Source organism: Haliotis rubra, unplaced genomic scaffold (genome assembly GCF_003918875.1).
Source record: "Haliotis rubra isolate DU_JTF1 unplaced genomic scaffold, ASM391887v1 Scf1013, whole genome shotgun sequence".
In the NCBI taxonomy this organism is placed as follows: domain Eukaryota; kingdom Metazoa; phylum Mollusca; class Gastropoda; order Lepetellida; family Haliotidae; genus Haliotis; species Haliotis rubra.
Genome location: NW_025764908.1, coordinates 289,529 through 314,585, shown reverse-complemented (window position 1 = coordinate 314,585; position 25,057 = coordinate 289,529). Strand labels below are relative to the sequence as shown.

The 25,057-nt window shown below is 42.9% G+C and overlaps 1 protein-coding gene across 1 annotated transcript in view; it reads right to left on the bottom strand.

The window, feature by feature from the left end:
• LOC124269427 (probable serine/threonine-protein kinase roco11) overlaps positions 1–25,057 on the bottom strand; it is a gene marked incomplete at its 3' end in the record, with an annotated part of 48,088 nt that overhangs the window by 17,961 nt on the left and 5,070 nt on the right. Inside the window, exons 4-12 of the mRNA XM_046704435.1 lie at positions 24,566–24,672; positions 22,780–22,903; positions 20,648–20,845; positions 20,157–20,322; positions 16,548–16,719; positions 15,347–15,493; positions 15,075–15,164; positions 12,019–12,125; positions 11,797–11,878 (exon numbers count right to left, since the gene is read on the bottom strand). Coding sequence (XP_046560391.1) covers positions 11,797–11,878; positions 12,019–12,125; positions 15,075–15,164; positions 15,347–15,493; positions 16,548–16,719; positions 20,157–20,322; positions 20,648–20,845; positions 22,780–22,903; positions 24,566–24,672 — 1,193 coding nt within the window. The remainder of the gene's footprint in view (positions 1–11,796; positions 11,879–12,018; positions 12,126–15,074; positions 15,165–15,346; positions 15,494–16,547; positions 16,720–20,156; positions 20,323–20,647; positions 20,846–22,779; positions 22,904–24,565; positions 24,673–25,057) is intronic.

The following is a 25,057-nucleotide window of genomic DNA, read 5'->3' as shown; positions in this document are numbered from 1 at the left end:
ATCTGTGTAGGTACGGGAGTAGTATCTGTGTAGGTACTGAGTAGTATCTGTATAGGTACTGAGTTGTATCTGTATAGGTACTGAGTTGTACTCTGTATAGGCACCAAGTAGCAGCATCTGTATAGGTACTGAGTTGTATCTGTATAGGCACCGAGTAGCATCTGTGTAGGCACTGAGTAGTATCTGTAAAGGTACTGAGTTGTATCTGTATAGGTACTGAGTTATCTGTACAGGGTACTGAGTAGTATCTGTATAGGTACTGAGTTGTATCCGTATAGGTACCGAGCTGTATCTGTATAGGTACTGAGTAGTATCTGTATAGGTACTGAGCAGTATCTGTATAGGTACTGAGTTGTATCTGTATAGGTACTGAGTAGTATCTGTAGGGGTACTGAGTTGTATCTGTATAGGTACCGAGTAGTATCTGTATAGGCACTGAGTAGTATCCGTAGGCACCGAGCTGTATCTGTATAGGTACCGAGTAGCATCTGTGTAGGTACCGAGTAGCATCCGTACAGGTACCGAGTAGTATCTGTGTAGGCACCGAGTAGCATCCGTATAGGCACCGAGTAGCATCTGTATAGGCACCGAGTTGTATCCGTATAGGTACCGAGTAGCATCCACACGTACATGGCATCCGAGTTGCATCTGTATAGGCACCGAGCTGTATCCGTACAGGCACCGAGTAGCATCTGTATAGGCACCGAGTAGCATCCGTATAGGCACCCGAGCAGCATCCGTATGCAGGCAAAATCTGAGTTGCATCCGTACAGGTACCGAGTAGTATCTGTATAGGCACCGAGTAGTATCCGTATAGGTACCGAGTTGCATCTGAGGTACCGAGCAGCATCCGTATAGGCACCGAGTGAGCATCCGTATAGGTACCGAGTAGCATCCGTATAGGTACTGAGCTTGCATCCGTAGAGGCACCGAGTAGCATCCAGTATAGGCACCGAGTAGCATCCGTACAGGCACCGAGTAGCATCCGTATAGGCACTGAGTAGCATCTGTATAGGTACCCGAGTTGCATCCGTATAGGCACCGAGTAGCATCCGTGCAGGCACCGAGCTTTGCATCCGTATAGGCACCGGAGTAGCATCCGTATAGGCACCGAGTAGCATCCGTATAGGCACCGAGTAGCATCCGTATAGGCACCGAGCTGCATCCGCTGTATAGGTACCCGAGCAGCATCCGTATAGGGCACCGAGTAGTATCCGTATAGGCACCGAGTAGCATCCGTATAGGCACCGAGCTGTATCCGTATAGGCACCGAGTAGCATCCGTATAGGCACCGAGTAGCATCCGTATAGGCACCGAGTAGCATCCGTGCGGGCACCTGAGCAGTGCATCCGTATAGGCACCGAGTTGCATCCGTATAGGCACCCCGAGTAGCATCCGTATAGGCACCGAGTCAGTATCCGTATAGGCACCGAGCTTGCATCCGTATAGGCACCGAGTAGCATCCGTACAGGCACCGAGTAGCATCCGTATAGGCACCGAGTTGCATCCGTATAGGCACTTCGAGTAGCATCCGTATAGGCACTGAGCAGTATCCGTACAGGCACTGAGTTGCATCCGTATAGGCACCGAGTAGCATCCGTATAGGCACCGGATCGAGTAGCATCCGTACAGGCACTGAGCCGTATCCAGTATAGGCACCGAGTTGCATCCGTATAGGTACCGAGTAGCATCCGTATAGGCACCGAGCAGCATCCGTATAGGCACCGAGTAGCATCCGTATAGGCACCGAGCAGCATCCGTATAGGCACTGAGTAGCATCCGTGCAGGCACCGAGTAGCATCCGTATAGGCACCGAGCTGCATCCGTACAGGCACCCGAGCTTGCATCCGTATAGGCACCGAGTAGCATCCGTATAGGCACCGAGGCACTGCATCATCCAGGCACCGAGCAGCATCCGTGCAGGCACCGAGCTGCATCCGTATAGGCACCGAGCAGCATCCGTGCAGGCACCGAGCCCGCATCCGTACAGGCACCGAGCTTGCATCCGTATAGGCACCGAGTTGCATCCGTATAGGCACCGAGCAGCATCCGTACAGGCACCGAGCTTGCATCCGTATAGGGCACCGAGTAGCATCCGTATAGGCACCGAGTAGCATCCGTACAGGCACCGAGCAGCATCCGTACAGGCACCGAGTAGCATCCGTACAGGCACCGAGTAGCATCCGTAGGCACCGAGTAGCATCCGTGGCAGGCACCGAGCAGGCATCCGCTGAGTTGCATAGGCACCGAGCTAGCATCCGTATAGGCACCGAGCAGCATCCGTATAGGCACCGAGCAGCATCCGTATAGGCACCGAGTAGCATCCGTATAGGCACCGAGTTGCATCCGTATAGGCACCGAGTAGCATCCGTACAGGCACTCGAGTAGCATCCGTATAGGCACCGAGTAGCATCCGTATAGGCACCGAGCTGTATCCGTATAGGCACCGAGCTAGTATCCGTATAGGCACCGAGTAGCATCCGTATAGGCACCGAGTAGCATCCGTATAGGCACTGAGCTGTATCCGTATAGGCACCGAGTAGCATCCGTATAGGCACTGAGCTGCATCCGTATAGGCACTGAGTAGCATCTGTATAGGCACCGAGCTGTATCTGTATAGGCACCGAGTAGCATCTGTATAGGCACTGAGTAGCATCTGTATAGCAAGCATATCATCTGCATAGGCACTGAGTAGTATCTGTATAGGTACTGAGTAGTATCCGGTATAGGTACCCGAGTAGCATCTGTATAGGTACACCAAATGAGTAGCATCTGTATAGGTACCTGAGTAGTATCCGTATAGGCACTGAGTAGCATCTGTAGGTACCGAGTATCCTGTATAGGTACCCGAGTAGCATCCGTATAGGCACCGAGTAGTATCTGTATAGGCACTGAGCTTGTATCCGTATAGGCACTGAGTAGCATCTGTATAGGTACTGAGTAGCATCTGTATAGGTACTGAGTTGTATCTGTATAGGCACTGAGTTGCATCCGTATAGGCACTGAGTTGCATCTGTATAGGCACTGAGTAGCATCTGTATAGGCACTGAGTAGCATCTGTATAGGCACTGAGTTGTATCTGTATAGGTAGTACCGAGTTGTATCTGTATAGGCACCGAGTAGTATCTGTGTAGGTAAGTTGTGAGTGAGTGTATCTGTATAGGTACTGAGTAGCATCTGTATAGGTACTGAGTTGTATCTGTATAGGTACTGAGTAGTATCTGTATAGTAGCATCTGGTACTGAGTAGTATCTGTATAGGTACTTGAGTTGTATCCAGAGTAGTATCTGTATCTGTAGGGTACTGAGTAGTATCTGTATAGGTACTGAGTAGTATCTGTATAGGTACTGAGTAGGCATCTGTATAGGTACTGAGTAGCATCTGTATACTGTATCTGGTACTGAGTAGTATCTGTATAGGTACTGAGTAGTATCTGGTACTAGGTACTGAGTAGTATCTGTATAGGTACTGAGTAGTATCTGTATAGGTACTGAGTAGTATCTGTATAGGTACTGAGTATCTGTATAGGTACTGAGTAGTATCTGTAGGTACTGAGTTTTAGTATCTGTATAGGTACTGAGTAGTATCTGTATAGGTACTGAGTTGTATCTGTATAGGTACTGAGTAGTATCTGTATAGGCTACTGAGTACTGTATAGGTACTGAGTTGTATCTGTATAGGTACTGAGTAGTATCTGTATAGGTACTGAGTAGTATCTGTATAGGTACTGAGTAGTGTAGTACTGAGTGTATCTGTATAGGTACTGAGTTGTATCTGTATAGGTACCTGAGTAGTATCTGTGTAGGTACTGAGTAGTATCTGTATAGGTACTGAGTTGTATCTGTATAGGTACTGAGTTGTATCTGTATAGGTACTGAGTAGTATCTGTATAGGTACTGAGTAGTATCTGTATAGGTACTGAGTAGTATCTGTGTAGGTACTGAGTAGTATCTGTATAGGTACTGAGTAGTATCTGTATAGGTACTGAGTAGTATCTGTATAGGTACTGAGTAGTATCTGTATAGGTACTGAGTAGTATCTGTATAGGTACTGAGTTGTATCTGTATAGGTACTGAGTTGTATCTGTATAGGTACTGAGTTGTATCTGTATAGGTACTGAGTAGTATCTGTATAGGTACTGAGTTGTATCTGTATAGGTACTGAGTTGTATCTGTATAGGTACTGAGTTGTATCTGTATAGGTACTGAGTAGTATCTGTGTAGGTACTGAGTTGTATCTGTATAGGTACTGAGTAGTATCTGTATAGGTACTGAGTTGTATCTGTATAGGTACTGAGTAGTATCTGTATAGGTACTGAGTTTTATCTGTATAGGTACTGAGTAGTATCTGTGTGGGTACTGAGTAGTATCTGTATAGGTACTGAGTAGTATCTGTATAGGTACTGAGTTGTATCTGTATAGGTACTGAGTAGTATCTGTATAGGTACTGAGTAGTATCTGTGTGGGTACTGAGTAGTATCTATGTAGGTACTGAGTAGTATCTGTATAGGTACTGAGTTGTATCTGTGTAGGTACTGAGTAGTATCTGTATAGGTACTGAGTAGTATCTGTATAGGTACTGAGTTGTATCTGTATAGGTACTGAGTAGTATCTGTATAGGCTGACTGACTGAGTTTAGTTTTACGCCGTTTTTAGCAATATTCCAGCAATATCACGGCGGGGGACACCAGAAATGGGCTTAACACATTGTGCCCATGTGGGGTATCGAACCCGGGTCTTCGGCGTGTCGAACCAACGCTTTAACCACTAGGCTACCCCACCGCCCCGTATCTGTATAGGTATTGAGTTGTATCTGTATAGGTACTGAGTAGTATCTGTATAGGTACTGAGTTGTATCTGTATAGGTACTGAGTTGTATCTGTGTGGGTACTGAGTTGTATCTGTATAGGTACTGAGTAGTATCTGTATAGGTACTGAGTTGTATCTGTATAGGTACTGAGTTGTATCTGTATAGGTACTGAGTTGTATCTGTATAGGTACTGAGTAGTATCTGTGTAGGTACTGAGTTGTATCTGTATAGGTACTGAGTAGTATCTGTATAGGTACTGAGTTGTATCTGTATAGGTACTGAGTAGTATCTGTATAGGTACTGAGTTTTATCTGTATAGGTACTGAGTAGTATCTGTATAGGTACTGAGTAGTATCTGTATAGGTACTGAGTAGTATCTGTATAGGTACTGAGTTGTATCTGTATAGGTACTGAGTAGTATCTGTATAGTATCTGTGTAGGTACTGAGTAGTATCTGTATAGGTACTGAGTAGTATCTGTATAGGTACTGAGTAGTATCTGTATAGGTACTGAGTAGTATCTGTATAGGTACTGAGTAGTATCTGTATAGGTACTGAGTAGTATCTGTATAGGTACTGAGTAGTATCTGTATAGGTACTGAGTAGTATCTGTATAGGTACTGAGTAGTATCTGTATAGGTACTGAGTAGTATCTGTATAGGTACTGAGTTGTATCCGTGTAGGTACTGAGTTACTGAGTAGTATCTGTATAGGTACTGAGTAGTATCTGTATAGGTACTGAGTTGTATCTGTATAGGTACCGAGTTGCATCCGTATAGGTACTCGAGTAGCATCCGTATAGGTACTGAGTTGTATCTGTATAGGTACTGAGTATCTGTATCTGTATAGGCACTAGGAGTCTGTATAGGTATCGAGTTGTATCTGTATAGGCACTGAGTAGCATCTGTATAGGTACTGAGTAGTATCTGTATAGGTACTGAGTAGTATCTGTATAGGTACTGAGTTGCATCTGTATAGGTACTGAGTAGTATCTGTATAGGTACTGAGTAGTATCTGTATAGGTACTGAGTTGTATCTGTATAGGTACTGAGTTGTATCTATCTATAGGTACTGAGTATCATCTGTATAGGTACTGAGTCTGTATAGGTATCTGTATAGGGTACTGAGTAGTATCATCTGTATAGGTACTGAGTTGTATCTGTATAGGTACTGAGTAGTATCTGAGCATAGGTACTGAGTTGTATCTGTATAGGTACTGAGTAGTATCTGTATAGGTACTGAGTAGTATCTGTATAGGTACTGAGTATCTGTATAGGTACTGAGTGTATAGGTACTGAGTTGTATCTGTATAGGTACTGAGTAGTATCTGTATAGGTACTGAGTAGTATCTGTATAGGTACCGAGTTGTATCTGTATAGGTACTGAGTTGTATCTGTATAGGTACTGAGTTGTATCTGTATAGGTACTGAGTAGTATCTGTATAGGTACTGAGTTGTATCTGTATAGGTACTGAGTAGTATCTGTATAGGTACTGAGTAGTATCTGTATAGGTACTGAGTTGTATCTGTATAGGTACTGAGTAGTATCTGTATAGGTACTGAGTTGTATCTGTATAGGTACTGAGTAGTATCTGTATAGGTACTGAGTAGTATCTGTATAGGTACTGAGTAGTATCTGTATAGGTACTGAGTTGTATCTGTATAGAGTACTGAGGTAGTTGTATCTGTATAGGTACTGAGTTGTATCTGTATAGGTACTGAGTAGTATCTGTATAGGTACTGAGTAGTATCTGTATAGGTACTGAGTAGTATCTGTATAGGTACTGGTATCTGAGGTACTATCTCTGTATAGGTACTGAGTAGTATCTGTATAGGTACTGAGTAGTATCTGTATAGGTACTGAGTTGTATCTGTATAGGTACTAGGTACTGAGTAGTATCTGTATAGGTACTGAGTGTAGTATCTGACTGGTACTGAGTAGTATCTGTATAGGTACTGAGTAGTATCTGTATAGGTACTGAGTTGTATCTGTATAGGTACTGAGTTGTATCTGTATAGGTACTGAGTAGTATCTGTATAGGTACTGAGAGTAGTATCTGTATAGGTACTGAGTTGTATCTGTATAGGTACTGAGTAGTATCTGTATAGGGTACTGAGTTGTATCTGTATAGGTACTGAGTTGTAGTCTGTATAGGTACTGAGTTGTATCTGTATAGGTACTGAGTTGTATCTGTATAGGTACTGAGGGTATCTGTCTGAGTTGTATCTGTAGGTACTGAGTTGTATCTGTATAGGCACTGAGGTACTGAGTATCTGTATAGGTACTGAGTAGTATCTGTATAGGTACTGAGTAGTATCTGTATAGGTACTGAGTTGTATCTGTATAGGTACTGAGTAGTATCTGTATAGGTACTGAGTAGTATCTGTATAGGTACTGAGTAGTATCTGTATAGGTACTACTGAGTTGTATCTGTATAGGTACTGAGTAGTATCTGTATAGGTACTGAGTTGTATCTGTATAGGTACTGAGTAGTATCTGTATAGGTACTGAGTAGTATCTGTATAGGTACTGAGTTGTATCTGTATAGGTACTGAGTTGTATCTGTATAGGTACTGAGTTGTATCTGTATAGGTACTGAGTAGTATCTGTATAGGTACTGAGTAGTATCTGTATAGGTACTGAGTTGTATCTGTAAAGGTACTGAGTTGTATCTGTATGGGTACTGAGTTGTATCTGTATAGGTACTGAGTAGTATCTGTATAGGTACTGAGTTGTATCTGTATAGGTACTGAGTAGTATCTGTATAGGTACTGAGTTGTATCTGTATAGGTACTGAGTAGTATCTGTATAGGTACTGAGTTTTATCTGTATAGGTACTGAGTAGTATCTGTGTGGGTACTGAGTAGTATCTGTATAGGTACTGAGTAGTATCTGTATAGGTACTGAGTTGTATCTGTATAGGTACTGAGTAGTATCTGTATAGGTACTGAGTAGTATCTGTGTGGGTACTGAGTAGTATCTATGTAGGTACTGAGTAGTATCTGTATAGGTACTGAGTTGTATCTGTGTAGGTACTGAGTAGTATCTGTATAGGTACTGAGTAGTATCTGTATAGGTACTGAGTTGTATCTGTATAGGTACTGAGTAGTATCTGTATAGGCTGACTGACTGAGTTTAGTTTTATCTGTTTTTAGCAATATTCCAGCAATATCACGTATGGGGACACCAGAAATGGGCTTAACACATTGTGCCCATGTGGGGTATCGGTAACCCGGTCTTATAGGTGTCTGTAACCAACTTTAACCACTAGGCTACCCCACGCCCACATTATCTGTATAGGTACTGAGTTGTATCTGTATAGGTACTGAGTAGTATCTGTATAGGTACTGAGTTGTATCCGTATAGGTACTGAGTTGTATCTGTGTGGGTACTGAGTTGTATCTGTATAGGTACTGAGTAGTATCTGTATAGGTACTGAGTAGTATCTGTATAGGTACTGAGTTGTATCTGTATAGGTACTGAGTTGTATCTGTATAGGTACTGAGTAGTATCTGTATAGGTACTGAGTTGTATCTGTATAGGTACTGAGTAGTATCTGTATAGGTACTGAGTAGTATCTGTATAGGTACTGAGTAGTATCTGTATAGGTACTGAGTTGTATCTGTATAGGTACTGAGGTAGTAGTATCTGTATGGGTACTGTAGTATCTGTATAGGTACTGAGTAGTATCTGTATAGGTACTGAGTAGTATCTGTATAGGTACTGAGTAGTATCTGTATAGGTACTGAGTAGTATCTGTATAGGTACTGAGTTGTATCTGTATGGGTACTGAGTTGTATCTGTATAGGTACTGAGTAGTATCTGTATAGGTACTGAGTAGTATCTGTATAGGTACTGAGTAGTATCTGTATAGGTACTGAGTTGTATCTGTATGAGGTGTACTGAGTAGTATCTGTATAGGTTGAGTAGTATCTGAGTAGTATCTGTATAGGTACTGAGTAGTATCTGTATAGGTACTGAGTAGTATCTGTATAGGTACTGAGTACTGAGTATCTGTATAGGTACTGAGTTGTATCTGTATAGGTACTGAGTTGTATCTGTATAGGTACTGAGTTGTATCTGTATAGGTACTGAGTAGTATCTGTATAGGTACTGAGTTGTATCTGTATCTGTAGGTACTGAGGTACTGAGTATCTGTATAGGTACTGAGTTGTATCTGTATAGGTACTGAGTAGTATCTGTATAGGTACTGAGTTGTATCTGTATAGGTACTGAGTAGTATCTGTATAGGTACTGAGTAGTATCTGTATAGGTACTGAGTAGTATCTGTATAGGTACTGAGTAGTATCTGTATAGGTACTGAGTTGTATCTGTATAGGTACTGAGTAGTATCTGTATAGGTACTGAGTAGTATCTGTATAGGTACTGAGTAGTATCTGTATAGGTACTGAGTTGTATCTGTATAGGTACTGAGTAGTATCTGTATAGGTACTGAGTAGTATCTGTATAGGTACTGAGTAGTATCTGTATAGGTACTGAGTAGTATCTGTATAGGTACTGAGTAGTATCTGTATAGGTACTGAGTAGTATCTGTATAGGTACTGAGTAGTATCTGTATAGGTATCTGTATAGGTACTGAGTTGTATCTATAGGTATAGGTACTGAGGTACTGAGTATCTGTATAGGTACTGAGTTGTATCTGTATAGGTACTGAGTAGTATCTGTATGGGTACTGAGTTGTATCTGTATAGGTACTGAGTAGTATCTGTATAGGTACTGAGTAGTATCTGTATAGGTACTGAGTAGTATCTGTATAGGTACTGAGTTGTATCTGTATAGGTACTGAGTTGTATCTGTATAGGTACTGAGTAGTATCTGTATAGGTACTGAGTTGTATCTGTATAGGTACTGAGTTGTATCTGTATAGGTACTGAGTAGTATCTGTGTGGGTACTGAGTAGTATCTGTATAGGTACTGAGTAGTATCTGTGTGGGTACTGAGTTGTATCTGTATAGGTACTGAGTAGTATCTGTATAGGTACTGAGTTGTATCTGTATAGGTACTGAGTGAGTATCTGTATAGGTACTGAGTAGTATCTGTATAGGTACTGAGTAGTATCTGTATAGGTACTGAGTTGTATCTGTATAGGTACTGAGTTGTATCTGTATAGGTACTGAGTTGTATCTGTATAGGTACTGAGTTGTATCTGTATAGGTACTGAGTTGTATCTGTATAGGTACTGAGTAGTATCTGTATAGGTACTGAGTTGTATCTGTATAGGTACTGAGTAGTATCTGTGTAGGTACTGAGTAGTATCTGTATAGGTACTGAGTAGTATCTGTATAGGTACTGAGTTGTATCTGTATAGGTACTGAGTAGTATCTGTATAGGTACTGAGTAGTATCTGTGTGGGTACTAGGTAGTATCTATATAGGTACTGAGTAGTATCTGTATAGGTACTGAGTTGTATCTGTATAGGTACTGAGTAGTATCTGTATAGGTACTGAGTAGTATCTGTATAGGTACTGAGTTGTATCTGTATAGGTACTGAGTAGTATCTGTATAGGCTGACTGACTGAGTTTAGTTTCACTGCTTTTTAGCAATATTCCAGCAATATCACAGTGACACCAGAAATGGGCTTAACACATTGTGCCCATGTGGGATCGAACCGGGTCTTCGGGTGTGAACCAGCGCTTTAACCACTGACCCCACCCCCCATGTATCTGTATAGGTACTGAGTTGTATCTGTATAGGTACTGAGTAGTATCTGTATAGGTACTGAGTTGTATCTGTATAGGTACTGAGTTGTATCTGTGTGGGTACTGAGTGGTATCTGTATAGGTACTGAGTAGTATCTGTGTAGGTACTGTAGGTACTAGTTGTATCTGTATAGGTACTGAGTATCTGTATATCTGTATAGGTACTGAGTAGTATCTGTATAGGTACTGAGTAGTATCTGTATAGGTACTGAGTTGTATCTGTATAGGTACTGAGTAGTATCTGTATAGGTACTGAGTAGTATCTGTATAGGTACTGAGTAGTATCTGTATAGGTACTGTGTAGTATCTGTATAGGTACTGAGTTGTATCTGTATAGGTACTGAGTTGTATCTGTATAGGTACTGAGTAGTATCTGTATAGGTACTGAGTAGTATCTGTGTAGGTACTGAGTAGTATCTGTATAGGTACTGAGTTGTATCTGTATAGGTACTGAGTTGTATCTGTATAGGTACTGAGTAGTATCTGTATAGGTACTGAGTAGTATCTGTGTAGGTACTGAGTAGTATCTGTGTAGGTACTGAGTAGTATCTGTATAGGTACTGTGTAGTATCTGTATAGGTACTGAGTTGTATCTGTGTGGGTACTATGTAGTATCTGTGTAGGTACTGAGTAGTATCTGTGTAGGTACTGAGTAGTATCTGTATAGGTACTGTCTAGTATCTGTATAGGTACTGAGTTGTATCTGTGTGGGTACTATGTAGTATCTGTGTAGGTACTGAGTAGTATCTGTGTGGGTACTATGTAGTATCTGTGTAGGTACTGAGTAGTATCTGTATAGGTACTGAGTAGTATCTGTGTGGGTACTATGTAGTATCTGTGTAGGTACTGAGTAGTATCTGTGTGGGTACTATGTAGTATCTGTGTAGGTACTGAGTAGTATCTGTGTGGGTACTATGTAGTATCTGTGTAGGTACTGAGTAGTTTACAGGTGTTAACAATGTTGGAGAAGACATGTTTAGATGATTACCCAATAAACATGCTGCAAGTTAAGCATCAATAAGCCTAGCAGTTGATACTGATGTGGTTATGGGACTTGTCTCACTGAAGATCAAACCTACTGCCTCTTTCACAGATCATTAGAAGCTGTGTAGTTGATATGAGATTCAGGAATTTACAGAATGTTTGAAAATCTAAGTAGAAGACGGATGGGTATTGAGAAGTTGCTATTCTTTGACTTGTCAGGCATGATGCATAAATACATGACTTGAAACTCCAAACATGTAGCTAACTTGATAAGAGTACTTACATCTTTCTCATCGTAGATGCCGACCTCCATGCCATACTCCTTGATGACCTCCCACTTGAGGATACTGGTTGATGAACGTGCCCTAGCAAATGTAACAAGAATTCAATCAAAACTCTTTAGTCATTTAACTTTCCATAACTCCTATTTGACATTATTTCACATTTTACATTAAGTGAAAAGATTCACACTTAATGTGTATGAGGAGTGTCTAGATTGCCTTACGCCAGGATCTTCTTCTCCAGATTCAACCACACTTGCGGTATCTTCTCACCCATGTTCTTCTGCTCCAAGGTGACTTTTAACAGCTGTTTCTCCAAATCAGCCACGCCCTGAAAACAAACGATCACTGACTCCAATATGATCACTGACTCCAATATGATCACTGACTCCAATATGTTCACTGACTATAATATGTAGTGCTGATATTGGCATGCAACCTGCGATATGATAATATGTAGTGCTGGTATTGGCAGGCAACCTGCGATACGATATATCACGATACTAAAATTTTAGTCGTGTTGATATATTGCTAAAGTATTGTGCACTGAAGCTGCGATATGATACGAATCCCGATATAAGGATTGCGATACGACACGTATCTAGATACTAAAACCTTAAATTCTAACACCTACCTAAAAACCTAAATATCCAAACAAAAACAATGTTTAAATGAAAGAAACTTTAATTTGAAAACAGTTACATTAGGCACTTTTTTAAAAAAACAAGTACAAAACAAACAAAACCATAATACTGTTATTTAACAAAAAAAACATAGATCAAAGACATCTTTAATATGTGCATGTTGCTGGGTGCTCTCACTGCAGTCATATAATAGAACGAAATTTGTGCTGATTTTAAAAAACAGCATATGTTGACAGATATCGTGATTCAGCAATATTCAAAGTTAAACATTGATGTATCGTGGCCATTTGATGTATCGTATCGGGATATACAACAATGTGAAACTTTGTATCGATTCACTGTATCGCCTGCCCATGGATTGATGCATTGATGCGCATCGATGAATCATCACACCACTAATAATATGATCACTGACTCCAATATGATCACTGACTCCAATATGATCACTGACATGCATTTCATCACTGACTCCAATATGATCACTGACATGCATTTGATCACTGACATGCATTTGAACACTGCCATACATTTCATCACATACATACATTTGATCACTGACCCCATTTGAGGTATGTACTTAAGCACAGATATGCATTTGATCACTGATTTCATTTCACTAATAAACACTTGACCACTGACAAAATTTTACTACTGATAAGCATTTAATCACTGACTATATTTCATCACTGACTATATTTAATCACTCATACTCACTTGACCATTGACTGATATACATTTGACCACTGATATATATTTGACCACTGAACACATTTCAACACTGAACACATTTCAACACTGACATGCCAATGACCACAGATAACCTATGAGCTCTAAGTTTGATCACTGATTTCATTTGTCCTCTGACTTAATTTGACCATTTGCTACATTTGATTGAGTACACTTGACCAATGCCATGCATCTGACCGTTGATCACATTTGATCACTAATATGAATTTGATGACGCATCTCTTACCTCACCCAGCTTCCTCTGTAGTTACCCTAGCTATGTCTGATGTCTACCAAGCTTTCTCTGAAGTTTCCCTAGCTATGTCTGATGTCTACCCAGCTTTCTTTGAAGTTTCCCTAGCTATATCTTATGTCTACCCAGCTTTCTTTGAAGTTTCCCTAGCTATGTCTGATGTCTACCCAGCTTTCTCTGAAGTTTCCCTAGCTATGTCTTATGTCTACCCAGCTTTCTCTGAAGTTTCCCTAGCTATGTCTGATGTCTACCTGCCTTTCTCTGAAGTTTCCCTTGCTATGTCTTTTGTCTACCCATCTTTCTCTGACGTTTCCCTAGCTATGTCTGATGTCTACCCAGCTTTCTCTAAACTTTCCCTAGCTATGTCTGATGTCTACCAAGCTTTCTCTTACGTTTCCCTAGCTATGTCTGATGTCTACCCGCCATTCTCTAAACTTTCCCTGGCTATGTGTGATGTCTACCCATCTTCCTCTGAAGTTTCCCTGGCTATGTCTTTTGTCTACCAAGCTTTCTCTAAACTTTCCATAGCTATGTCTTATGTCTACCCAGCTTTCTCTGAAGTTTCCCTGGCTATGTCTTATGTCTACCCAGCTTTCTCTGAAGTTTCCCTAGCTATGTCTAATGTCTACCCAGCTTTCTCTGAAGTTTCCCTAGCTATGTCTGATGTCTACCCAGCTTTCTCTGAAGTTTCCCTAGATATGTCTTATGTCTACCCAGCTTTCTCTGAAGTTTCCCTAGCTATGTCTGATGTTTCCCCCCTTTCTCTGAAGTTTCCCTTGCTATGTCTTTTGTCTACCCATCTTTCTCTGACGTTTCCCTAGCTATGTCTGATGTCTACCCAGCTTTCTCTAAACTTTCCCTAGCTATGTCCGATGTCTACCAAGCTTTCTCTGACATTTCCCTAGCTATGTCTGATGTCTACCCGCCTTTCTCTAAACTTTCCCTGGCCATGTGTGATGTCTACCCATCTTCCTCTGAAGTTTCCCTAGCTATGTCTGATGTCTACCAAGCTTTCTCTAAACTTTCCCTAGCTATGTCTGATGTCTACCCAGCTTTCTCTGAAGTTTCCCTGGCTATGTCTTATGTCTACCCAGCTTTCTCTAAAAGTTTCCCTAGCTATGTCTTATGTCTACCCAGCTTTCTCTGAAGTTTCCCTAGCTATGTCTTTTTGTCTACCAAGCTTTCTCTGAAATTTCCTAACTATGTCTACCCAACTTTCTCTGAATTTTCCCCGGCTATGTCTACCCAACTTTCTCTGCAGTTTCCTAACTATGTCTACCCAGATTTCTCTGAAGTTTCCCCGGCTATGTCTACCCAACTTTCTCTGCAGTTTCCTAACTATGTCTACCCAGATTTCTCTGAAGTTTCCCCCGGCTATGTCTACCCAGATTTCTCTGCTAAATGTTCCCTATGCATGATGTCTACACCGCTTTCTCTGAAGTTTCCTTCGCTATGTCTGAGGTCTACTATACTAGCTGCCTGAGCTGATGTCTTCCCCTATTAGCTCTGATAAACCCACCAGAATAACTCTGATGACCCACCAGAATAGCTCTGATGACCCACCAGAATTGCTCTGATGCCGTTTTGACTAAATTTGACACCTACTTCCTCTCACCTTACCTGGCCACCTTTGGTGCCTACAACACTAGATACTCACCATGCCTGTGACCGAGCTGATGAAATGGAAGCCAGCAATCTGTGGATATCTCCTGGTGAGCTCCGAAACAGGAATATCAGCCTTTGGTACCTGTAATGAACAGCCGACTTGGGTACATCCTCACACCTTTGCAAGGAGCAGCTGAGTCTCCCTCCCCCCCTCTCTCTCTCCCTCTCTCTGTCTCTCTCTCTCTCTCTCTCTCTCTCTCTCTCTCTCTCTCTCTCTCTCTCGGGTTCAACATACCCCTGTCCTTTTAAGTAAGATTTACGCACTTGATCACAGTGGGTGCCAACCACGAAGATGGGTGTCTTGGGGGCGTGGCAAGCAATGGAGCTGAGCCAGAAGTCCAGACCAGCATGCTCGAACCCTTGGCGCGTTGACCACAGCAAGATGTACACAGCTCTCTTGGATAGGAAAAACTGGAGAAAATAGGGTATGTTATAATACATGATTACACTGTTATAACTGGGACACAATAGGACTACATTGCTATAACAGGAGGCAAAGAATGTCTACTCGGTAACAACATGTACCTGGGCTATGTACCTGGTGTGTGCTACAGTAGAGGGCTATGTACCTGGTGTGTGTTACAGTAGAGGGTTATGTACCTGGTGTGTGTTATAGTAGAGGTGAATATACCCGGTGTGTGTTATAGTAGAGGGTTATGTACCTGGTGTGTGTTATAGTAGAGGCCATGTACCTGGTGTGTGTTATAGTAGAGGGTTCACATTACCTGGTGTGTGTTATAGTAGAGGGTTATGTACCTGGTGTGTGTTATAGTAGAGGGTTATGTACCTGGTTTGTGTTACAGTAGAGGCCATGTACCTGGTGTGTGTTACAGTAGAGGGTTATGTACCTGGTGTGTGTTATAGTAGAGGCCATGTACCTGGTGTGTGTTATAGTAGAGGGTTACGTACCTGGTGTGTGTTATAGTAGAGGGTTATGTACCTGGTGTGTGTTATAGTAGAGGGTTATGTACCTGGTTTGTGTTACAGTAGAGGGTTATGTACCTGGTGTGTGTTACAGTAGAGGGTTATGTACCTGGTGTGTGTTAAAGTAGAGGTTATGTACCTGGTGTGTGTTATAGTAGAGGGTTATGTACCTGATGTGCATAACAGTAGAGGGTTATGTACCTGGTGTGTGTTATAGTAGAGGGTTATGTACCTGGTGTGTGTTACAGTAGAGGGTTATGTACCTGATGTGCATAACAGTAGAGGGTTATGTACCTGGTGTGTGTTACAGTAGAGGGTTATGTACCTGATGTGCATAACAGTAGAGGGTTATGTACCTGGTGTGTGTTATAGTAGAGGGTTATGTACCTGGTGTGTGTTACAGTAGAGGGTTATGTACCTGATGTGCATAACAGTAGAGGGTTATGTACCTGGTGTGTGTTATAGTAGAGGGCTATGTACCTGGTGTGTGTTATAGTAGAGGTTATGTACCTGGTGTGTATTACAGTAGAGGGTTATGTACCTGGTGTGTGTTATAGTAGAGGGTTTGTCCTGCAAAGTCCCAGGTGTTGTAGGTGATTTCTATATCATCATCAGTCTTCACCGTCCAAGGCTGGATGACTATTCCGTCTGTGATATCCTCTCCCTTCGTCCCCTCTGTTTTCTTGTTGTGACTCATGAGAGCCTTCAGAAGGCTGAAGAACACAAGGGGTTTATATTTCAAGGTCATGGAGAGTTAATGTTTTGAGGTCATGGAGAGTTAATGTTTCAAGGTCAGGGATGGTTAATGTTTTGAGGTCATGGAGAGTTAATGTCAGGGATGGTCAAGGTCATGGAGAGTTAATGCTGGAGAGTTGAGGTCAGGAAGGCGTAATGTTTAAAGGTCAGGAAGAGTTAATGTTTGAAGGTCAGGGAGAGTTAATGTTTCAAGGTCAGGAAGAGTGAATGTTTAAAGGTCAGGAGAGTTAATTTATCAAGGTCATGAAGAGTTAATGTTTCAAGGTCATGAAGAGTTAATTTATCAAGGTCATGAAGAGTTAATGTTTCAAGGTCATGGAGAGTTAATTTATCAAGGTCATGAAGAGTTAATGTTTCAAGGTCATGAAGAGTTAATTTATCAAGGTCATGAAGAGTTAGTGTTTCAAGGTCATGAAGAGTTAATTTATCAAGGTCATGAAGAGTTAATGTTTCAAGGTCATGGAGAGTTAATTTATCAAGGTCATGAAGAGTTAATGTTTCAAGGTCATGGAGAGTTAATTTATTAAGGTCAGCAAGACTCTGAGTGTGGGTTCAAATCCCAGATGGGACTGAACCAGAATCTGCACTGAGAAAAGTGCCAGATCCCAGATGTATAGTAATCCACTCCAACTTATGAAAACTGTCAGTGAATAGCTCTCCCTTAACTTTGGAAGTGGAGCCATAATCTGAGATCTTGGTTTAGCCTTTTGCCTCTTTTCAGTATTTTTGACAAAAAGCACATTCTGTCTCACATGCTTGAATTTGTTCATGAGCAGTAAACTCTTGAGGAGAGTGCAGCTATAGTTTGATTTGTACCTATTGCATATTAACCAGATTTATGGTCATGTTTCACAGTAATTCTTTTCACCCAGCTTCTGTCTTGCAAGTCGATGTTCTCTCCTGCTGTGCCTGTGGCAAGTCTATGTTCTCTACTGCTGTGCCTGTGGCAAGTCTATGTTCTCTATCGCTGTGCCTGTGGCAAGTATATCTGCAGGTTTTAAAGGAGATGGAGCATATTTCCACTGTCATTTTACTCTGCCTTTTATCCAGCATAGAAATTTATACTGTCGCACTAAAACTGGGTGTTAGAGTGGCCATCTGGAACACCGCCACTGAAGAAACTGACAACATGACATCTAGGATTGCTATCCATTCCATTGTTGGAATTAACAGATTGAAAAGGAGCGCCTAACGACTTGACACTTGGCTGCTTTGGCAAGTTTAGTATGTCGATGCCGCTACAAACACATCGAATGTTTCCTTTTCTAATTTAGATTTCTTTCTGATGCACTGTGGTACTCTGATATTACATAACTCCTCAACTCTTGAACTTCATCTAACCCTTTCTGACTTTTAAGAATTAAGTTCTAAGTTTCAGAAGCAGATCAAGGACTTCATTCCAGCTGAAACCTGCTACCCACATCTCTTTTCCCTACAAAGGAGAAAGGTGTCAAGGATACAAGCAGATCAAAGATCCCTGCAATTTCTGAGAACATATTCTTGAGGTTTTTCTCTACATGTCTACAGGACCATTCATACAAAACTGACCTGCTATCATCTCTGCTATCCAGACACTCCTGGTGTTTTCACTAAGGGAATTCTGTTTATCTTCACCTTCTGTGCCCTAAATTCTAACAGTAATTCCTCATATGTATCCAATGATTGAAAACCCAGATGCATACCTGATGTGTGCCAAACTGAATGATCATACAAATCTATCCCAGTCATCAAACCAAACACAATGTTGAACTCTTGCGTTTCTTCAGTTGAATTCATGGATCGCCATATATAGAAACGTTAGGTATTTACGATCCTCAGGTTTCACTTCAATATGTAGGTATATTTCTGAGATGTCACAAACAAGTGCTATAGACTGCTTCCCAAAAAATATCAGTCTTCAATTATTGTCCAGGATGTATTATGACATTGAGTGAAACTCACTGACACTTTTCAGAAGCATAAGATTCAGTAATAGCTAAGTCTGGACCGACACCTGGAAACCAAAGTAGACGCCATTTACCCTCATGTACCTCCTTGCAATGATGTATCCTTCTTGTAAATAACTGAAATATGGGTTCTAGCCATCTCTTTATCCTGGGACAGTTTCTTGTCAGAAGACAAGATAAAGCCATCTCATAGTTATCTGGTAACCTCTGTGTTTCATATCTAGAAGGTATGCCTACTTGATCACTGCTGTACTGAGGTGTCTTTCTAACAATTTCAACTGCAGACAATTCATCAAGCTTTTTATTTCCCAGAACTTCTGTACTAAGCTGCTTAGAGTGCAAATCTCTTTCAAGAAATGTACTCGCAAAATCTGTCTCAATGTAGTCAATCCTATGAGAATATCTAGCACAGTAATAGAACAAAGTTTTGGAAATTTCATGATTCAAATGTTTCCATTTTTCCAATGTTTCTTCCAATCTACAACTTGCATTTTTCAGCTGACTTTGTGTGCTAGTAATCTGGGTTCTAATCACGCATGGGAGTCAATCCCCAAAAGAACTAGCATCTGTACTTTGCTAAGAAAGTGTGATTACAAGTATATCAAACTAAGTGGGAATCTTGCCATGATTACACCTACTGAGCACTATTCTACTAGACACCATATCCAATATTTACTGGGTGCTCTATCTTATACCCACTGAGCACTATTCTACTAGACACCATATCCAATATTTACTGGGTGCTATATCTTATACCTACTGAGCACTACTCTACTAGACTCCATATCCTATATGTACTGGGTGCTCTATCTTATACCTACTGAGCACTATTCTACTAAACACCATATCCAATATTTACTGGGTGCTATATCTTATACCTACTGAGCACTATTCTACTAGACACCATATCCAATATTTACTGGGTGCTATATCTTATACCTACTGAGCACTATTCTACTAGACACCATATCCAATATTTACTGGGTGCTATATCTTATACCTACTGAGCACTATTCTACTAGACACCATATCCAATATTTACTGGGTGCTATATCTTATACCTACTGAGCACTATTCTACTAGACACCATATCCAATATTTACTGGGTGCTATATCTTATACCTACTGAGCACTATTCTACTAGACACCATATCCAATATTTACTGGGTGCTATATCTTATACCTACTGGGTACCAACTTATACTACTATTCTACTAGGCACCATATCCTATATGTACTGGGCACTATATCCTACATCACACCCATTGATAGAGGGTTCTAATTACAGTATTGATGACTGACTGACTGAGTTTTGGTTTATGCGCTTTTAGCAATATTCCAGCAACATCGCATGGGGGACACCAGAAAAGGGCTTCACACATTGTACCCATGTGGGGATTCGATACCCGGGTCTTCAGTATTGATGAAGGGGATGAAGAGTGGTCTACCTTGTCTTGCCAGCACCTCCCAACCCCACCAGCATCAGCTTGGTTCTGCGGCACGCTGTGAAGCCTCCAGCCAGTCGTTTCAGATATGCCTTGACGGGCTCAAAGCCACGACTCACAACCTCATTGGGTGGGGTTCTCAAGGAGGGACAACCAATCAAGTCTAATTCTGCAAGTAAAATTGTCACATGTGAATCAACATTCTCCTTGTTAGAGTTGAGGCCATGTTTGTGGTCATTTCACATTTTAAGCCACCTGAGTATTGTAGATTGGACACCCTATGGACATGGACACCCTATCTAAATACATTATACTGGCTCCTAGTGATGCTCCTAACTGTTCCCTCAAGAGGGGATACTATTAATCTTTGCCTCGGTAATGGTAAGCAACAGTCAGTGTTGACAATATGAGATATTCGTACAAGATTGTCAACAGTTTTGTCAGCAAGCCTTCCTCCTGATCTAGCATGCAGTGAGGGCAGGAGTAAGACTTACTCTTCATGTTGGGGAGGTGACCGAGTGACCCAGGCAAGCTCTCCAGCAGGGGGCAGTGCTCGAGGCTGAGCACGCGCAGATTGACGAGGCGACACATGTAGACTGGGATGGCAGTGATGGCGGTGTACTCCAGGTACAGCTCCTCCAGAGCTGACATCCGAAACACCGCCTTTGGGATGCCGCCATACTCATCATCAGCTGAAACCAGGCATGCTGTTACATTACATTGCAAGACAGGGTGACCATGAGATGACAGTGTGTGACCAGGAGATGACAGTATGTGACCAGGAGATGACAGTATGTGACCAGGAGATGACAGTATGTGACCAGGAGATGACAGTGTGTGACCAGGAGATGACAGTATGTGACCAGGAGATGACAGTGTGTGACCAGGATTAGTGACCAGGAGATGACAGTGTGTGACCAGGAGATGACAGTGTGTGACCAATAGATGACAGTGTGTGACCAGGAAATGACCGTGTGTGACCAGGAGATGACAGTGTGTGACCAGGAGATGACAGTATGTGACCAGGAGATGACAGTATGTGACCAGGAGATGACAGTGTGTGACCAGGAGATGACAGTATGTGACCAGGAGATGACAGTGTGACCAGGAGATGACAGTGTGTGACCAGGAGATGACAGGAGACCAGGAGATGACAGTATGTGGAGATGACAGTGTGACAGGAGATGACAGATGACCAGGAGATGACAGTGTGACCAGGAGATGACAGTATGTTACCAGGAGATGACAGTGTGTGACCAGGAGATGACAGTGTGTGACCAGGAGATGACAGTGTGATGACCAGGAGATGACATTGTGTGACCAGGAAATGACAGTATGTGAGCAGGAGATGACAGTGTGTGAGCAGGAGATGACAGTATGTGACCAGGAGATGATAGTGTGTGACCACAAGATGACATTATGTGACCAGAAGATGACAGTGTGTGACCAGGAGATGACAGTGTGTGACCAAGAGATGACAGTGTGTGACCAGGAGATGACAGTGTGTGACCAAGAGATGACAGTGTGTGCCCAGGAGATGACAGTATGTGACTAGGAGATGACAGTGTGTGACCAGGAGATGACAATGTGTGACCAGGAGATGACTGTATGTGACCAGAAAATGACAGTGTGATGACCAGGAGATGATAGTGTGTGACCAGTAGATAACAGTGACTGACTGACTGACTGAGTTTGGTTTTAAGCCGCTTTTAGCAATATTCCAGCAACAGCACGGCTGGTGACACCAGAAATGGGCTTCACACATTGTACCCATGTGGGGATTCGAACCCGGGTCTTTGGTGTGAGCAGCCAACGCTTTAACCACTAGGCTACTCCACTGCCCCGAGATGACAGTGTGTGACCAGGAGATGACAGTTTGATGACCAGGAGATGACAGTAAGTGACAAGGGGATGACAGTGTGATGACCAGGAGATGACAGCGTGATGACCAGGAGATGACAGTGTGTTGGTATGACATTACAAGACAGAGTGACCAGGAGATGACAGTGTGTAGGTATGACATTACAAGACAGTGTGACCAGTAGATGACAGTGTGTAGGTATGACATTACAAGACAGTGTGACCAGGAGATGACAGTGTGTAGGTATGACATTACAAGACAGAGTGACCAGGAGATGAAAGTGTGTAGGTATGACATTACAAGACAGTGTGACCAGTAGATGACAGTGTGTAGGTATGACATTACAAGACAGAGTGACCAGGAGATGACAGTGTGTAGGTATGACATTACAAGACAGTATGACCAGGAGATGACAGTGTGTAGGTATGACATTACAAGACAGAGTGACCAGGAGATGACAGTGTGTAGGTATGACACTACAAGACAGAGTGACCAGGAGATGACAGTGTGTAGGTATGACATTACAAGACAGTGTGACCAGGAGATGACAGTGTGTAGGTATGACATTACAAGACAGAGTGACCAGGAGATGACAGTGTGTAGGTATGACATTACAAGACAGAGTGTGTGACCAGGAGATGACTCTGTAGAGATGGTCGACAGTGTATGGAGGTGACTTTGCATGTGTTTATTCCTGGGGATGACAGTGGTATGACAGTTTTAGGTATGACATTGCATGACACTGAATGACAGTGAGTGACCTACTGATGCAGGCAGAGCCTATGCGAGGAATGTCCCAGTACAGCCGCAGGTTGAGTACCGCCAACTCCTCCTCGTCCAGCATCCCATTCTTGTTCACATCATGCTGCATGAATGTTCTCTGTGTATCCTGAAGGCAGCATAACAAAATTCAGTTGGTCCAACACACAAAGACATCACTCAGCAGTTGGGCCAGGTAGGTCCACCACACACACCTACATCACTCAGCAGTTGGGCCAGGTAGGTCCACCACACACACCTACATCACTCACCAGTTGGGCCAGGTAGGTAGGTCCACCACACACACCTACATCACTCACCAGTTGGGCCAGGTAGGTCCACCACACACACTGACATCACTCACCAGTTGGGCCAGGTAGGTCCACCACACACACTGACATCACTCACCAGTTGGGCCAGGTAGGTCCACCACACACACTGACATCACTCACCAGTTGGGCCAGGTAGGTCCACCACACACACCTACATCACTCACCAGTTGGGCCAGGTAGGTCCACCACACACACTGACATCACTCAGCAGTTGGGCCAGGTAGGTCCACCACACACACTGACATCACTCACCAGTTGGGCCAGGTAGGTCCACCACACACACCCGACATCACTCTCCAGTTGGGCAAGGTAGGTCCACCACACACACTGACATCACTCGCCAGTTGGGCCAGGTAGGTCCACCACACACACTGACATCACTCACCAGTTGGGCCAGGTAGGTCCACCACACACACATCACTCACCAGTGACATCACTCTCACCAGTTGGGCCAGGTAGGTCCACCACACACACCTACATCACTCACCAGTTGGGCCAGGTAGGTCAACCACACACACTGACATCACTCACCAGTTGGGCCAGGTAGGTCCACCACACACACTGACATCACTCGCCAGTTGGGCCAGGTAGGTCCACCACACACACCTACATCACTCACCAGTTGGGCCAGGTAGGTCAACTACACACACCTACATCACTTGCCAGTTGGGCCAGGTAGGTCCAACACACACACCTACAGCACTCGCCAGTTGGGCCAGGTAGGTCAACTACACACACACCTACATCACTCGCCAGTTGGGCCAGGTAGGTCCAACACACACACCTACATCACTCGCCAGTTGGGCCAGGTAGGTCAACTACACACACTTACATCACTCGCCAGTTGGGCCAGGTAGGTCAACTACACACACGCTGACATCACTCTCCAGTTGGGCCAGGTAGGTCCAACACACACACTGACATCACTCAGCAGTTGGGCCAGGTAGGTCAACTACACACACCTACATCACTCACCAGTTGGGCCAGGTAGGTCAACTACACAAACCTACATCACTCGCCAGTTGGGCCAGGTAGGTCAACTACACACACTGACATCACTCACCAGTTGGGCCAGGTAGGTCCACCGCACACACCCACATCACTCACCAGTTGGGCCAGGTAGGTCCACCACACACACTGACATCACTCGCCAGTTGGGCCAGGTAGGTCAACCACACACACTGACATCACTCACCAGTTGGGCCAGGTAGGTCAACTACACACACTGACATCACTCACCAGTTGGGCCAGGTAGGTCAACTACACACACTGACATCACTCACCAGTTGGGCCAGGTAGGTCCACCACACACACTGACATCACTCGCCAGTTGGGCCAGGTAGGTCAACTACACACACTGACATCACTTCGCCAGTTGGGCCAGGTAGGTCCACCACAAACACCTACATCACTCACCAATTGGGCCAGGTAAGTCCACCACACATACCTACATCACTCACCAGTTGGGGCAGATAGGTCTGCACAAACTTGTGGTCATCAAACCAGCTGTCATACTGCTCTCGTGACATTGCAGTTTTGGAGCCTTCAAATGTAATCCAGGCCATTCCTACAATGTGAAAAAGAGAGATTGAACATCCTTAGTGTGTCCATCATCAACCCCAGTGTTGGCTATGACCAACATGAAGACAAGAGACTATGACCTACATGAAGACAACAGACTATGACCTACATAAAGACAAGAGACTATGACCAACATCAAGACAACAGACTATGACATACATCAAGACAACAGACTATGACCTACATCAAGACAACAGACTATGACCTACATCAAGACAACAGACTATGACCTACATCAAGACAACAGACTATGACCAACATCAAGAAAACAGACTATGACCTACATCAAGACAACAGACTATGACCTACATCAAGACAAGAGACTATGACCTACATCAAGAGAACAGACTATGACCTACATCAAGACAAGA